Here is a 12,970-nt window from a genome sequence, read left to right on the forward strand (position 1 = left end):
AATGACTAAAAGCGGAGTCGGTTTCTTCGTAAAGTTTTGCGATGTACAACATCGCCTCATTTTTATAGTTTAGCTTGCGTATACTCGTTAACAAACTTCAATGCATTCTAAGCTCTTCTTTAAGAATAGAAAGTCTTCGGAATTTTGATCTGTTGAATGTATCTATCGAATAACCACATATCTAGCGTATTCTTTGACATCATTTTTTAGACATAATCTTGATAATAATAATCAAGGATTCTTCTAAATTTCCGATACAAGGAATGTATTATTTCGTTCGTGATATAAAAATACGAGAGAAATTTATCGATGGAAGGGTTATAGTATACATCAATGATAGTAATTTAATCGATATATTGGTGTTCCAAGGTGTTATTAAGAGAGTGCCAGGCACGCTTTACGATGCAGTTTACTTAACGTCGAGATAACGAGGCTGTGAGTAGCTGTTGGACGAGCCTTCGTGAATTACCAACTTAATTCTTCCGGGCATGAAGGCGCGAAATACATTTAACATCGCTCCTCGATGTGGCGTTCTAGTGCGTCAACTTTGCCAATGCTATTAACTCGTATCCTAAGGCTAACATAGATCCTTCCTACTCATTCTCCCTAATCATAGGGGCGTTCCAAGTTTGCGCGACGAAGACAGTGCGTTACTCGATTAGTCTTTCGCTCATTAGGCATTCCTTCGGGATAAAGCTTCTCAAAATCGCCGCGGATAATGTCATACGTTTTTCGACAATTTTTCGTAAATAGTGCGACAATTATCCGATTATAATTCAACGAAAGATTGGATTTATATTTTGTTCCTTTTCCTTCACGTAATAAATTTTATATTCAACAGTCAAGTCTAGTAAATGCAGCGTGCGCAATTTTTGCAATCAGCAAAAATTGCAGCCATTATGAAAGTCAAACGATGATCACAATATATACAATTACGTTCTGCAAAATCCTGAAAAAGAATAATCGATCGTTGAAGGAGTGAATAATAACACTTGGCGAATAATACATATTTAATAAATTTAGTAATCTTAAGTAACACAATTCTGAATTAACTTTATTTGACGGAATCTAAAATTCTGACGTATCTGACGGGATCCTTTTACATCGATTAGCGAGTAACTGTGTCATGGAGGCTGCTCAAAGCCGGAAATACGGTTTTTGCGAATCTCGTGTGAACGAATGTCGCATAAAAGGCGTGCCGTCGACAGGAATGCACGCCATTTCCGAGATTGCTATCCATAGCGACACACCAGTCAACCCGGATCAACGAAACTTGCAACCAACCACGTTCTGTGGACGTTTCGTTTCACGCTCAGTGAAACGCATTTATTAGCTAATTATGATAAAAATTCTATCAATGCTTTCTGATTGGTTAAATTGATTGGAGAAATAAAATAACTAGCGAAACTTTTAAAAATTTCTATCGAGAATCGACATCGAGATGAATGATGATGAAGAATGTTGAAAGAAATGGGAGGAAATCGAAGAAAAGATCAAAGTTAATAAGAATTTTTTTGTTTTAAATTGAAATTGTTTGAAATTATACAAGATTCGTGATAATTTATCGGCATCAAATTGACAATCTATTGTCTTGCTCGGCAACTGTCCCGCCATCCAATCTTACGCCCGTTCATCACCGATTTTTTCGTGGACGAACGGGTGCCCTTTATGCGACATGCATAAATTAATTTCGTCGCGTATGTTCAATCAAACCTCATCTCTCCGCTGTCTCATAAATTTGTCGAAATTCAGCTCAGGAGGAAACACGTCCACGAAACTAGTCCTCCTTCCGAAGCCAGTTTATCGTCGTCGAATCTATTGCTCGACCTGGCTTGGCGAAAATATCGAACGAAGTTTTGTTAGCTTTTTTTACCAAATATATCTTCCATCTTGATATTAAAATGTAAAAATTTTAGTACATTTGTCGTACAATTTTCAATCACCTGATTTTTACAGTTCACGATTGAAGACTATTCGAGGCATTCGATGCCTTCGAAGCTCGAATGAATACGTCGAAACCGTTTGATTCGAGGAAAAGAAAGTTGGTTTTTTGTTAAATTCAATTGAGAAATCGATGAGAAAAACGTTCATGATTTGCAGTTCATCGCAATTTCTTATCGGTTTACCTCCTCACGTATGACCTGAAATCTTTCTCGAAGAAATTAATTGCAGCAGTTGAAGCAGAATTTTCTTGAAAATACACGAGATTATGAGATTCCTTTGTTCTATTGCAAAGTTATTTTTGTTTGAATGCTCAAATTACAGGCACATGAAAAGAGAGTTATGATGTAAGAAAAAAAGGAAGAAAATAGAAAATATTATAACTGGTTTCGATATGAACTTTTTAATGATAAGAAACAAATTTTTCTCGATAATAATCACATAATGTGCGAATCGATCTTTTTACGGTATAAAAATTTATCTTCATTCTGCGGATGGATTAAATTCGACGTTCGTTTCTTTTTTCGTTTATGCAGGGCAAATAATTACGACGAAAATTATCCAATCGCGCGATCGTTCAATAATAAATGAAATTTCTCTCTCTTCGTCGTATTTTTCCTTTATTACATTTTCATTATATTTCTCACTTACGTATCCTCGTATATCGATCAAATTTGAATAAAATTTGAATTAAAGAATTAACAAATAAATTTCTTTAATGACAAAATCTATTCCCATTTCATTTTCGTTAATTTTTAATAATAGATATCATTTCTATCATCGAGTTGCGTTTGTTTAAAGAGAATAACCCGCGTAAACGCGGCTCGAACTCGAATTTGCAGAGAAGGAAAAAAAGAGAGAGAATAAAAAAACGAAGAAACAGTTAACGTCGAAGCTATTATCGCGGGAGCAGTCTACTGGATAGTTGTACGATGAATATAATACGAGTAGGGATCCAGCTAATCCCGGAAAAATCCGTCGTGCATGAAAGCTTTTCTTCTTCCTTTCATTCGTCGTTCAATACTACCTGTTACGTATACCCGCTTTCACTATTTCCGGTTATCGCATCTGGACTTGTTCATACATGATACTCGTGGTTGGGAAGGCTTGGCCCGATACAAATCGATTGCCTAACCATCTTTCGGAGATATTCGACGAATGCCGATAAACTTTCCAACTGTTGAACCGTTCTTCTCTCTTTCTCTCTCATTCAAATCGTATTAAAATTGTTACAAATTTCTATACAAATTATAATTATAATCTTTCCAAGAATCAATTTGTCATTGTAGATAACCAGAAACTCGATATTCAGAATTTCGATCATTATTATATTTGTCTCGTGACGAATGCTCTTGTTTCGATCAATCTTTCTCGAAGAGGACGAAGAGAAATTAAAAAGGAAGAAAAGAAATGAGATTAACGAAGCTTAATCATTAATCATTAATAAATATGAAAGCGCGTAAAAGGCGTGAAAAGGAAGAGGGAAAGCAGAACGAAACTTAGAAGAAATAAACAGTGGTCGGTTGCGGAAAGAACCCATCTCACAGGCAGAGAGAAAATAATGTAACACCTGTAAAATGCCCTCGGGATTTTCCAGAATAGGGCGACGCAAATGTAGAATAAGGATAACCTGGCCTCGTACCTTGAGTGTATATGTATATCCGGCATACTGAAACGATAGCTGTTACGTTAAAACGTGGCAGAAAACTACGAGGGGGTAAGGCTAATCCATGAAATCCTTCAAATGACAAATCCCACCTTTACTTATTTCTCTGTTTCTTTCCCACGGGGAAGAGGAGAAACGTCAGGAGAGACGTCATTTCTTTGTCGACGAGAGATAATCCGGGGCGAAATACTTTTGCAATACTTCAACAGACGATATCGTTCGATAATTGCGCGAAATTTTACAATTTCCCTCGACGACAATATCTGATTATTTCTTTCCATATTGTTGGTAATTGTCGATCGAAAAACAGGGTAAGGCGTGATAATTCAAGATTGGATAATCGCTTGGGCAAATGTATCGATTCTTCGTTGGATGAGCTTCAATCAGCCTCAAAATTTAACTACTGCAATCCTATCGTCCTGTTGGTTCACCATCGATTGGCTAAATGAAACACGATTACCCGATGCTTGCCTGGTGAGCCTCCAATTGCATGTGAACCTTGAAATCCTATCAGTTGTGGGTTTTTAGCCGATTCGGGGGTTGGATCGAAACCGTATCAAAGGCTTTGAGCTTTGAAAAATAAGCTTGTTGGTAATTGATGGGCTTGGATGGATCCTTGGTAGATGGTTCGAGCAAACCATTTCATAGATCAAAATTACAGGAGGAGAGGAGGATGTGGCTAGCCATGGAGAGCACTGTATCTTCGTATAAAAGTTGGGCGTACATCAAAATGTCTGCCAAAGTGCATAAGGTATCGCGGGAAAAGTTTCGCGAGAACAAGTTTTTTTTCTAAGTTCATCAGTGAAAAATCTATCCGTTATACTTTTATTGAAGGAAAAGAAAAATTCATCGATCGTTATTTCGAGAAGATATCACGTGTTTCCCGGGATAAATTTCACGCGTGAAATGAAAAGCGAGGACAACTAGTGTCGCGGCGAACATTCGTAATCCATTTCCTCGCGAAACGTGGATATTAAACATCGGATGATCCCTGTAACTTTCGATATTACAGATATCTTTTATCTCGAATACGATATGCTGGATTTAAATTAAATTTAAATGAAATTCTGAACCGTCACGCACACAGATCCCGCTGACGTCACTCGTCCGTTCCAGAAGGATTTCGCTTAAGGATTAAGAACATTCAAAGAGACGGGAAAGGGACTCGTTCTATTTATTGTTGAGCATACATGTTATATTAAATTGACAGAGAAATTTTTTCATACGAACTTCAAACTGAATTATAAACGAGAAGTAACGATATTTAAAAAAATAAAAAGACGAAATTTCAATTTTTCTCGATGAAACGAGACTGACACTTTTTCAGATTCTAGAGAAAAATAGATAAACTTTCGATCCCGATTTCAACAAAGGAGCGCGATGGCTTAAGCTTTAGAGAAGAAACATGGAAATAGTGATTATCGATGCGTGAAATCTCGCAAAGTGGATAAAATATAACGCGCTCAAAGCACGCTAAGTGGACGCTAGAAGATCAGCTTCCTCACATTAGTTTCTAAAAAACTTGATATCCCGTTGTATCAAGATGGAGCTATTCGTTGAATTCGAATATTCCATAATCGGATCAGTTGCATCTATAACGCCACTATAACTCTATATTTCCTCCAAGAGATCCTGAGATCGGACCCATCTTCGATCCTCCTCAACGAAAGTTCAACTACCCACGAAAACGTCTTTCTTGTCTCTCCCCTCGCAACGGATCGTATCTACGATATATCGAGAGACCGACCACCGATTCCCCTCCGTTCGACTTTTCGCCCGTGATTAATTCGTCCCTGGATATCAACCAGGAGAAAAAAAAGGAGAGAATCGATATGATAGCGGACTGAGGGATGACGGAGGAACGGATTTCGTCTCGTTCGACGAACTTCGGAGTGAAACCAACCTGACTTCTAACTTCCCCTCCCTTCTCAACTTTTTCTCCTCCCTCCGTCCAGCTTCTGTTGGAGTTTCGGGAAGAGAAGATGAAGGTGGTGAATCTAGAGTCAAGATCGGTATTACGGATGATACCTACCGTTTGTCCATCCTCCTTCAAAACTCGAGATTAACATTTTCGAGTACGAAAAGTTGAATTCGTTCGTTTTTGCCAGCGCTCGATTATCCGTTTCTTGTAATCTTGGATGCAAAGTCTCTGGGATCAGATTATACAAGAGATTGTATAAAAACCTTGGCTTAAAAACGAAATTTAGATCAACAATTTCTCATCCCGCAGAGAATCAGTTTCTTCGAGGGGGAAAAAAAAAAAAAAACGGGGACATGTTTTTCCGCTTCGTTAACGGAAAGGCGGTTATTAAAATCCCTCTCTGAATCTCGTCCCTCGATTCGAAAAATTCGGGGAATGAAGTTACAATATCTCGTAGGAGTAATTGGCCGTTGAAACAAACGAGGGATGCTGTTTCACGAGAAATTTTATCATCTTTTCGTTTCTGGTGTCGCGCGAACGATATCTTTTCAAAGAGTTAGGTGGCAACTTGGCGACCACGTTTCACTCGCGTTTCATGTCTTCGGGACACGAAGGGAACTTGGGAGGTTCGACGCGACGGTGCAAACGAGACTCATTTAACTCCATCCTCCCCCTGTACTTTACCGCTTCACCCTTAGCCGGCGGTAAACAAGCTCAAACATCGCTCGAGGGCAAAGAGGAGGAGGGCATTGACGACGAGGGTCCGGCCATGGTAATTTCACTTTGAAAGAGGGTGCGAAATATTTATTCCCGCTGCCAAATGAGCTTGCATCCACGATGTGGAATACTGATTCTGAATTAAAATTAAACTATCTTATTATCTTTTAACCCTTTCTTCTTCTTTTTCTTCTTCGAGAGAAAAAGAAAATAAATTTTTATCACTTTTATTATTTTCTGAAGATTTGATTATGATATTAGTTGCGAAGATATGAAGGAATACGCGTCGAGAAGCTAATTTTTCTGAGGTGGAATAAAACAGGAGAAGGAGAGGAAAAGGTTTCCCCTGTCTGCTAAAGTGATGAATAAGTTGGAACAATGAACCAGTCATATTCCGAGATGGCTCCATTCCTCCGGGATTAAAATGCATTTTTGTTGGATTGTTTATACACTACCATTTTATTTACCTTACCTAGGTTCGTTTTCTTCCTATCGATAACTCGGAAAAAACAATGCTTGTTCTATTCTCCCATCTTCTCGCGTCGACGGATCGGTTGAAAAGTATATTGAAAGTCGCGGAGATTGCTTCGATTTAATCGCGGATACAACGCGCAATACATTCTAGCCGCGAAGCTGTTATTAACGAGAAAAGAAAATTAACGATTGAATGTCGCCTATGATGTAAATTAAAAAAGAGGGAGAGAGAGAAAGAGAAGAAGGGAGGAGAAAAAGAAAGACAAATTTGAAGCACGGAAGCAATTATGCAAAGCATTTCGTGAAATTCATCCTCCGAACCTTTGTCCTCGTGGAGGAGTCACGAACTTTCGTCGGTCTTGCTCACCCCTGGCACACCAAGTAAGTTCATTAACGCGAATGAGGTGTTCCTGAAGAGGAGCCACTCATCGGGGACCGCCTCATGCTTCGAGAACCCCTCTCAAAGCCTTCTTATCGTTGCTTTAACACGCCGTTACACGCGGGGAACAGTGGCTCGTCTCGTGTACGTAGAAAGTAATTGAACGGTGAAGTTTTCTAATCTGGTTGCGCGCGGGGCCGTCACGCTTCCAACAATATTTATCGAGTTATCCACCTCCAAGTGTTTGAAAGTATCGATATACGCGCACGTATAATCTTGGACGGCGAGAGTAACGAGAGCATAGTTCGACTTGGACCAACAAGATCCACGCGAAACGAACGATTTGATTTCGCGTTTGCGAAATATATTCGATTCAAAAGGAATAGAAATTCGTCGGGGTTAAATAAAATTACTCGCGATCAAACGGCGTGGCCCATCTTGAGAGATAAAGCGCGGAGTCTAAAAGACGATGTATGGAAAGCGTGGAAAGCTTTCGTTGTTGAAACTCTTCTTCGCGAGAAACTTTTCCTTCCGAATAGAATTTCGAGGAGGAAAGTTTTTTCGCAAACGATCGCGAAACGATTCGGTCGAAAATAAAAGTTTCAGCTTGTAAGGCAGCCGCCCGGCGGCGCTTCCTTCTCAACGCGTTCTCGATTTAATTTTAGCACTTACGGACTCAGTCCACTCGCGAGTTCCATCGAGATGAAGCGAGCCAGAGCCACGCGTGCACGCGAGATTTTTTTTACTGCGTCTTGATGATTTCCGGGTAACGATACGAAGAAAGGAGAATATCAACATTTTCCTCGCTTTTTCTCAAGTGTTCGTCGTTATTCACGAGTGTTCGTTACGCGCGTTTGTTCTTTGAAAACTAAAAGGTAAAAATAAAAGTGATGAACGTGATTATATATAAATTCGTACACGCTTCGTGCTCTCGTGGTTCAAAGTATATGGGTGAACGTGTTTGTACGTGGTTGTACGTGTAAAGTTTCTTCACGCTCTTAAGTTAAAAATTTCTATTCTTAAAAAAAAAAAAAAAACTTTAGTTTGCTCGAAAGATTATTACGCGCGTTTAACGGCGTATATTCGCGTAGATGGGCGTAATTTCTATCTGCGTTTTATCGGCGAAGATACGCCGAAAAGCCGTGGTCGAGTAGAAGCGTGGTCCAAGAATATCCTCGTTGCTCGAGGCACGCAAGGGCAGCCAAAAGTTCAACATCCTCGACGAAAGCAACGTTTGCTTTCCCCCTAAGTACCTCTAATCACTCTGCAAACGTTAAACACGAAATTCATGGTATATATCCTCGTCGTAAACCACTTTTAACCTTCCAAAACCTTCGAAATCGAAAGATTACCCGTTTACCAATTATAATACACGAAAATGTCGAAGAAAATTATACGATCAAATTTTCACTTATTCACTTTTTCGACCCCGAATAATCGCGCAACATCGTCCAACTATCTCTTCGATTCGATTTCGACTGTTAATCCGTCGTATCGAATCGCTCGATTTTAAAAGTTAAGCGAATTGTCCTCGCTTCGATTTCATTGGTTCGTACAATTCTACGACGCGTCTTTGACGCTTGAAAAACGTGTCACGTAGCGTCGAAAGTTGGATCAAATAATAATGGTTCAAAAAAAAAGAAGAAGAAAAAAAAAGAGAGACAGCAAAGGAAAAAGGGTTTGAAAAAAAATGGGGGAAAGGGGGTTGCGCGTTATTCAGTCGACAATCAGCCGCGATGCAAATTACGGGTATTCATAACTTAACGCTACCGACCGCTTTTAAGCGAGCGTTAAAGCTGCCCTCGGTTTTATTTCACGCCGCGTAATCCGGTTTGCCGCGTGCACGTGCCGCGTTTTTTTTTTTTCTTCTTTTTTTTTTTTCCCCCTCGTAAATTTTCGCCAAATGATTTTTCGCACCGTGGAAATCATTCGCGCTGTTTCGACGCCGGCTTTGTAAGCCCGATGAATGGGATAAATTGAAACCTTTCCAACACCCGAACACTACTCCCTCCCCTTCTCCCCTCCGTTAATGCTCTTTCTCACCTTCCTGTGATTAATTTGTTTCATTAATTGGTCGTTGATACTGGCTACTGTTTTTCCTTGAAACATATATATATATATATATATATATATATATATATATATATATATATATATATATATATATATATATATATATATATATATAGGGGGCCAGTCAATTAGCAACGGTTTCGACATTTATTTCTTTTCATCGCGTTGAATCAATTTTTCCGTATAGAAAAATGAGAACTGTGCTTTATCGAAAACTCTATTATCTCGTCTCGCGTCGCTCAATATCCTCATAATCGATAAATATACAATACTTCGAAGCAAAGAATCGGATTCATTCGAGCAAAATGTTTCCAAATTATCCGTTTAATTCACCCCGCGGGGAGAATGTGAAATGAAATCTTTCGATTCGAAGGCAAACCGTTATTAAATCGAATCCGTTTAAACGTTTCGTTCCTCGTTTAGACAAGTTAGCGCAGAAATTAACGCGTTGCGGCATCTCTCCCGCGTGGAAAAATATCGAGATCCTTGTAACCGGATCTTATTATCCATAGGAAGGGAATCGGTTGGCTGGAAGAAAGTGGAGGGAATCGCGAGTTCCGGTGTGAACGCGCGCGAAGTTTACCAACACCGGAATCGTTCTATTTGGAGCGAAAATAGAGCGCTTTTCGGCTGTCTCCTTCCCTCCCGCCGCGTACGTGCGTTCACCCTCGTTCGACCTAAGAATATCTCCGTGGAGGACAGCGCAGCGTGGAGCGAGCCTTTTCTTGCTCCGTAATCGGCGTCAAGCGGTGAGATGTGGCCGACCAAACTGCCGCTGTGTTTCCATTCCTGTCAAATATACTTAAAGTGAACCGCAATTCAAAGGAAAAGTCATCTCGAACTAGTGATTTTATTTCGTACTATTCCACCATCGTATATATATATATATATACTCTCGTGAAATTTTCGTGAAATTTCGTTCCTTAACCTGGGAAAAGACGTTCGTTTAACCAAATTACTTGCAAAACACATCGGACGGATATCAATGTGAAGAAGAATAAAGTGCAACGTGAGTTCCACGGATCAATGAACGTGAGTTTCAACGATCGAAATGCGTACGAAGCGTGCACGTGGTGCCAAAACATTTTGGCGCGCTTGTGAATCGTTTCTATCCGATTAATATCGAAGAACAAAAAAGCGCGAGGAAAGATCGAAGAGCGTGCATCGAAGTCTAAGCATCGAAGTCTGAGTTCTCTGAGAAAGGGAACTTGCCCTCGCATCCGGTGGAAGAAGCACGAACGTAGTTGAAAAATTATTTTTATCCCGGTTTCGACGAGCGGTGCGTGACTCGGTCCAAAGAGTCTGAGGAACATGGGCCAGTGAAAATTCATCGCACCCCCCTTTCCGGCTGTCCAACGATCGAACAAATGTCGAGGATGCTGCGACTGGAGCTGGTGGGACTCGTGCTGCTGGCCTGCACCCAGATACTCACCGAGCATCGCAATATTTACGAAACCAGATCGGTGTACGGTTATCGGTCCAAGTTTCTCGATCCCCCTGAACGGTTCACCAGGGAGGTGCGGGTGAAACAGGGCCGTTTACGAGGAATCGTTGTCCAGCCGAGGACCAATCACGATCTACAGCCCGTCGATGTTTTTCTGGGTGAGACTCGCGGTCGAACGTAATAATTTTCCCATTCGAACGATACAACGTAAATTAATTTCGTGCACAGATTGAACACGCGTGTCAACGATTTGTATATCTCGAAATAGAGGTAACGCATCTCCATTAAATAGGAAAAATTGTTACGTACAATCGTACTATGCAACGTCCATTATCGAGTAATTCAAAATAATACAATAATTCTCGTTGTATCGTTCATCGTGATCGAATGGATTGGATTCATTTATAAATCCATGATTCGTAAAAAAGATACGACTCGAACAAAAAAATTATAATTACACGCGCATAAATGTATCTAACTAACCCAAATTACCTTCATTTAACTTTCTCCTAATTTGATTTTGGCGAGAGAAAAAAGAAAAGAGAAGAGGAAACGAATCTAACAGATCGATATCCTTCGCACGTTCGAAAAATTTTTGGTAAACGGAGAGAAAGAAAAATGAGGAGGAGCAGAAGAATTCTCGAATCAATCAGGGACTAGCGGAACTTCCCTCGCAATCATCGCTTAACGTAGAATGTGGAAAGCTTCAAAGTTTCCAGGACCAATCGTGTGACGGATCGAAGCCAGACTGGTAACGATAACACTGGGACCGGCGCGATTTCAGTTTCCGGATGCCGATACGGCGAACTTTGCCCAGGAGAGGGTGAAACTTTCCTCGCAGCTGCATCAGCCTCTTCTTCTTCTTCTCCTCCTCTCTCTCTCTCTCTTTCTCTTCGCGATATTAGCCACGATATATCCGCGCTTCGAGAATCCCGATACGTCAAAGGTTCGAAAAGGGGAGGCGTGCAGGTTATTTCGGGAACAGACGCCTCCTTTCCCCTCTCCTCCCTTTCTCTCGGTCGCGTGTTCCTGTGCGCATTCGCTGGCGAAGCGGAATCAAGCGGAGTTGGTAGTTTCTCGAGTTCCTCGAGATCCTCTCGCATTCCTTGCCATCCACCGCTCCGTTCTCGAGCGTTTCCGCGCGTGTGGACACGGAGGAAAGGCTGGGATAAATTAAGGATAGGTTAAGGTTTGTCGAGCTTTTAAATTCGAATCGATTCTAAACTTGGGATACTCTTCTTTTTTTTTCTTTCTTTCTTGTAAATATTTGACGAGAAGAGAATAGTCGCATGAAGAAGCTCGAGAAGAAGCGCGTGTGTCTTTAAATATTATCGGATGACGAGATGCCTTTTCTTCTTCTTTCCTTTTTTTCTCTTTTTTTTCCAAGATCTCTTTAAAACGTCGAGCTATATACACTTTATATATAGCATAATGACCTAGCATGGTGGCGTATTAAATTTTAATATTATCTTCATTGTGCCCGTCTTTCTAACGTGCGCGTTACGGAAACAAAATTGCATCGTATCAAATTATTCTGGAATTACAAGAATAATCCTAATTTGCCGCTGATGGAAGCGTGATTAAAGCGCGATTAAAGGGGATGGATCGATGTTAATGAAGAAATATGCCTTTACTTCCTTCCTTCGAGGATGAATCGAAAAGGTTCATCGCGCACGAAAATACAAATTTCAACCGCTTACAGTCGGTTGCCTCGAAGCCGTTGCGGTTTCCAGGTTAAAAACGGATCATCTCTCGGTCGCTGTAATTGCACGTTTCGAATCCCGAGAATGTTTGCGTGCAATCAAATTTTTCAATCTGTATTTGCTCAACGGGGCGATACTAATGTTTCACGGGAGGAGGGAGCGAGCGAGCGATCTGAGAATCCAATTTACACGGAATCGGGATAAAATGGATGAACCGTGATCCTTGGATCCCGCCAAACGAGGCTGTGCGTTAACGCGTCGAACCAACAAACGTTATAATCTGTTTAATCGACTTACTCGCGATGAAATTTTCGAGTTACCTCTTCGAGGCAATTTCTCATACGAAGCAAGTTATCCAAGAATGTTAAATTAAATTAAGAGAAAATAATTACAATTTATTTTCTACAATAACTAAATTAAATCGGACTAACGATTCTTCTTCAAGAAAATTCCCAATTTTTAAAATTCTTCTTCGAAATTTTAATATTTTCATTTTAGTCTCTCAACTTTTTTGCTCAAATTTTTAACCAACTTTTTCTCCAACTTCCAACTCCAACTTTTCAAAAGTTTTCCCAGGAAGGGAAAGGGAGGGGAGTTCTTGATAAGCCTCTTCGAAAAAATTCGAGTCGAAAATTCGATACAATTATTACAC

General features: G+C 40.3%; 1 protein-coding gene across 4 annotated transcripts in view; it reads left to right on the forward strand.

Moving 5' to 3' along the window:
* The window catches only part of LOC724358 (neuroligin 1), a 72,412-nt gene that overhangs the window by 1,073 nt on the left and 58,369 nt on the right, over nucleotides 1-12,970 (forward strand). For 2 of the 4 annotated variants that reach the window (XM_026442829.1, XM_006561835.3), the window contains exons 1-2: nucleotides 7,792-8,389; nucleotides 9,684-10,773. The exons of 1 other annotated variant lie outside the window; for it this stretch is intronic. In XM_026442829.1, coding sequence (XP_026298614.1) covers nucleotides 10,539-10,773 — 235 coding nt within the window. In that variant the 5' untranslated portion in view covers nucleotides 7,792-8,389; nucleotides 9,684-10,538. Of the gene's footprint in view, nucleotides 1-7,791; nucleotides 8,390-9,683; nucleotides 10,774-12,970 lie in introns of those variants that run through there. One more of the 4 variants, XM_016914181.2, reaches the window with a different exon arrangement.

The sequence above is a fragment of the Apis mellifera genome, linkage group LG9 (genome assembly GCF_003254395.2).
Source record: "Apis mellifera strain DH4 linkage group LG9, Amel_HAv3.1, whole genome shotgun sequence".
Taxonomy (NCBI): Eukaryota; Metazoa; Arthropoda; class Insecta; order Hymenoptera; family Apidae; genus Apis; species Apis mellifera.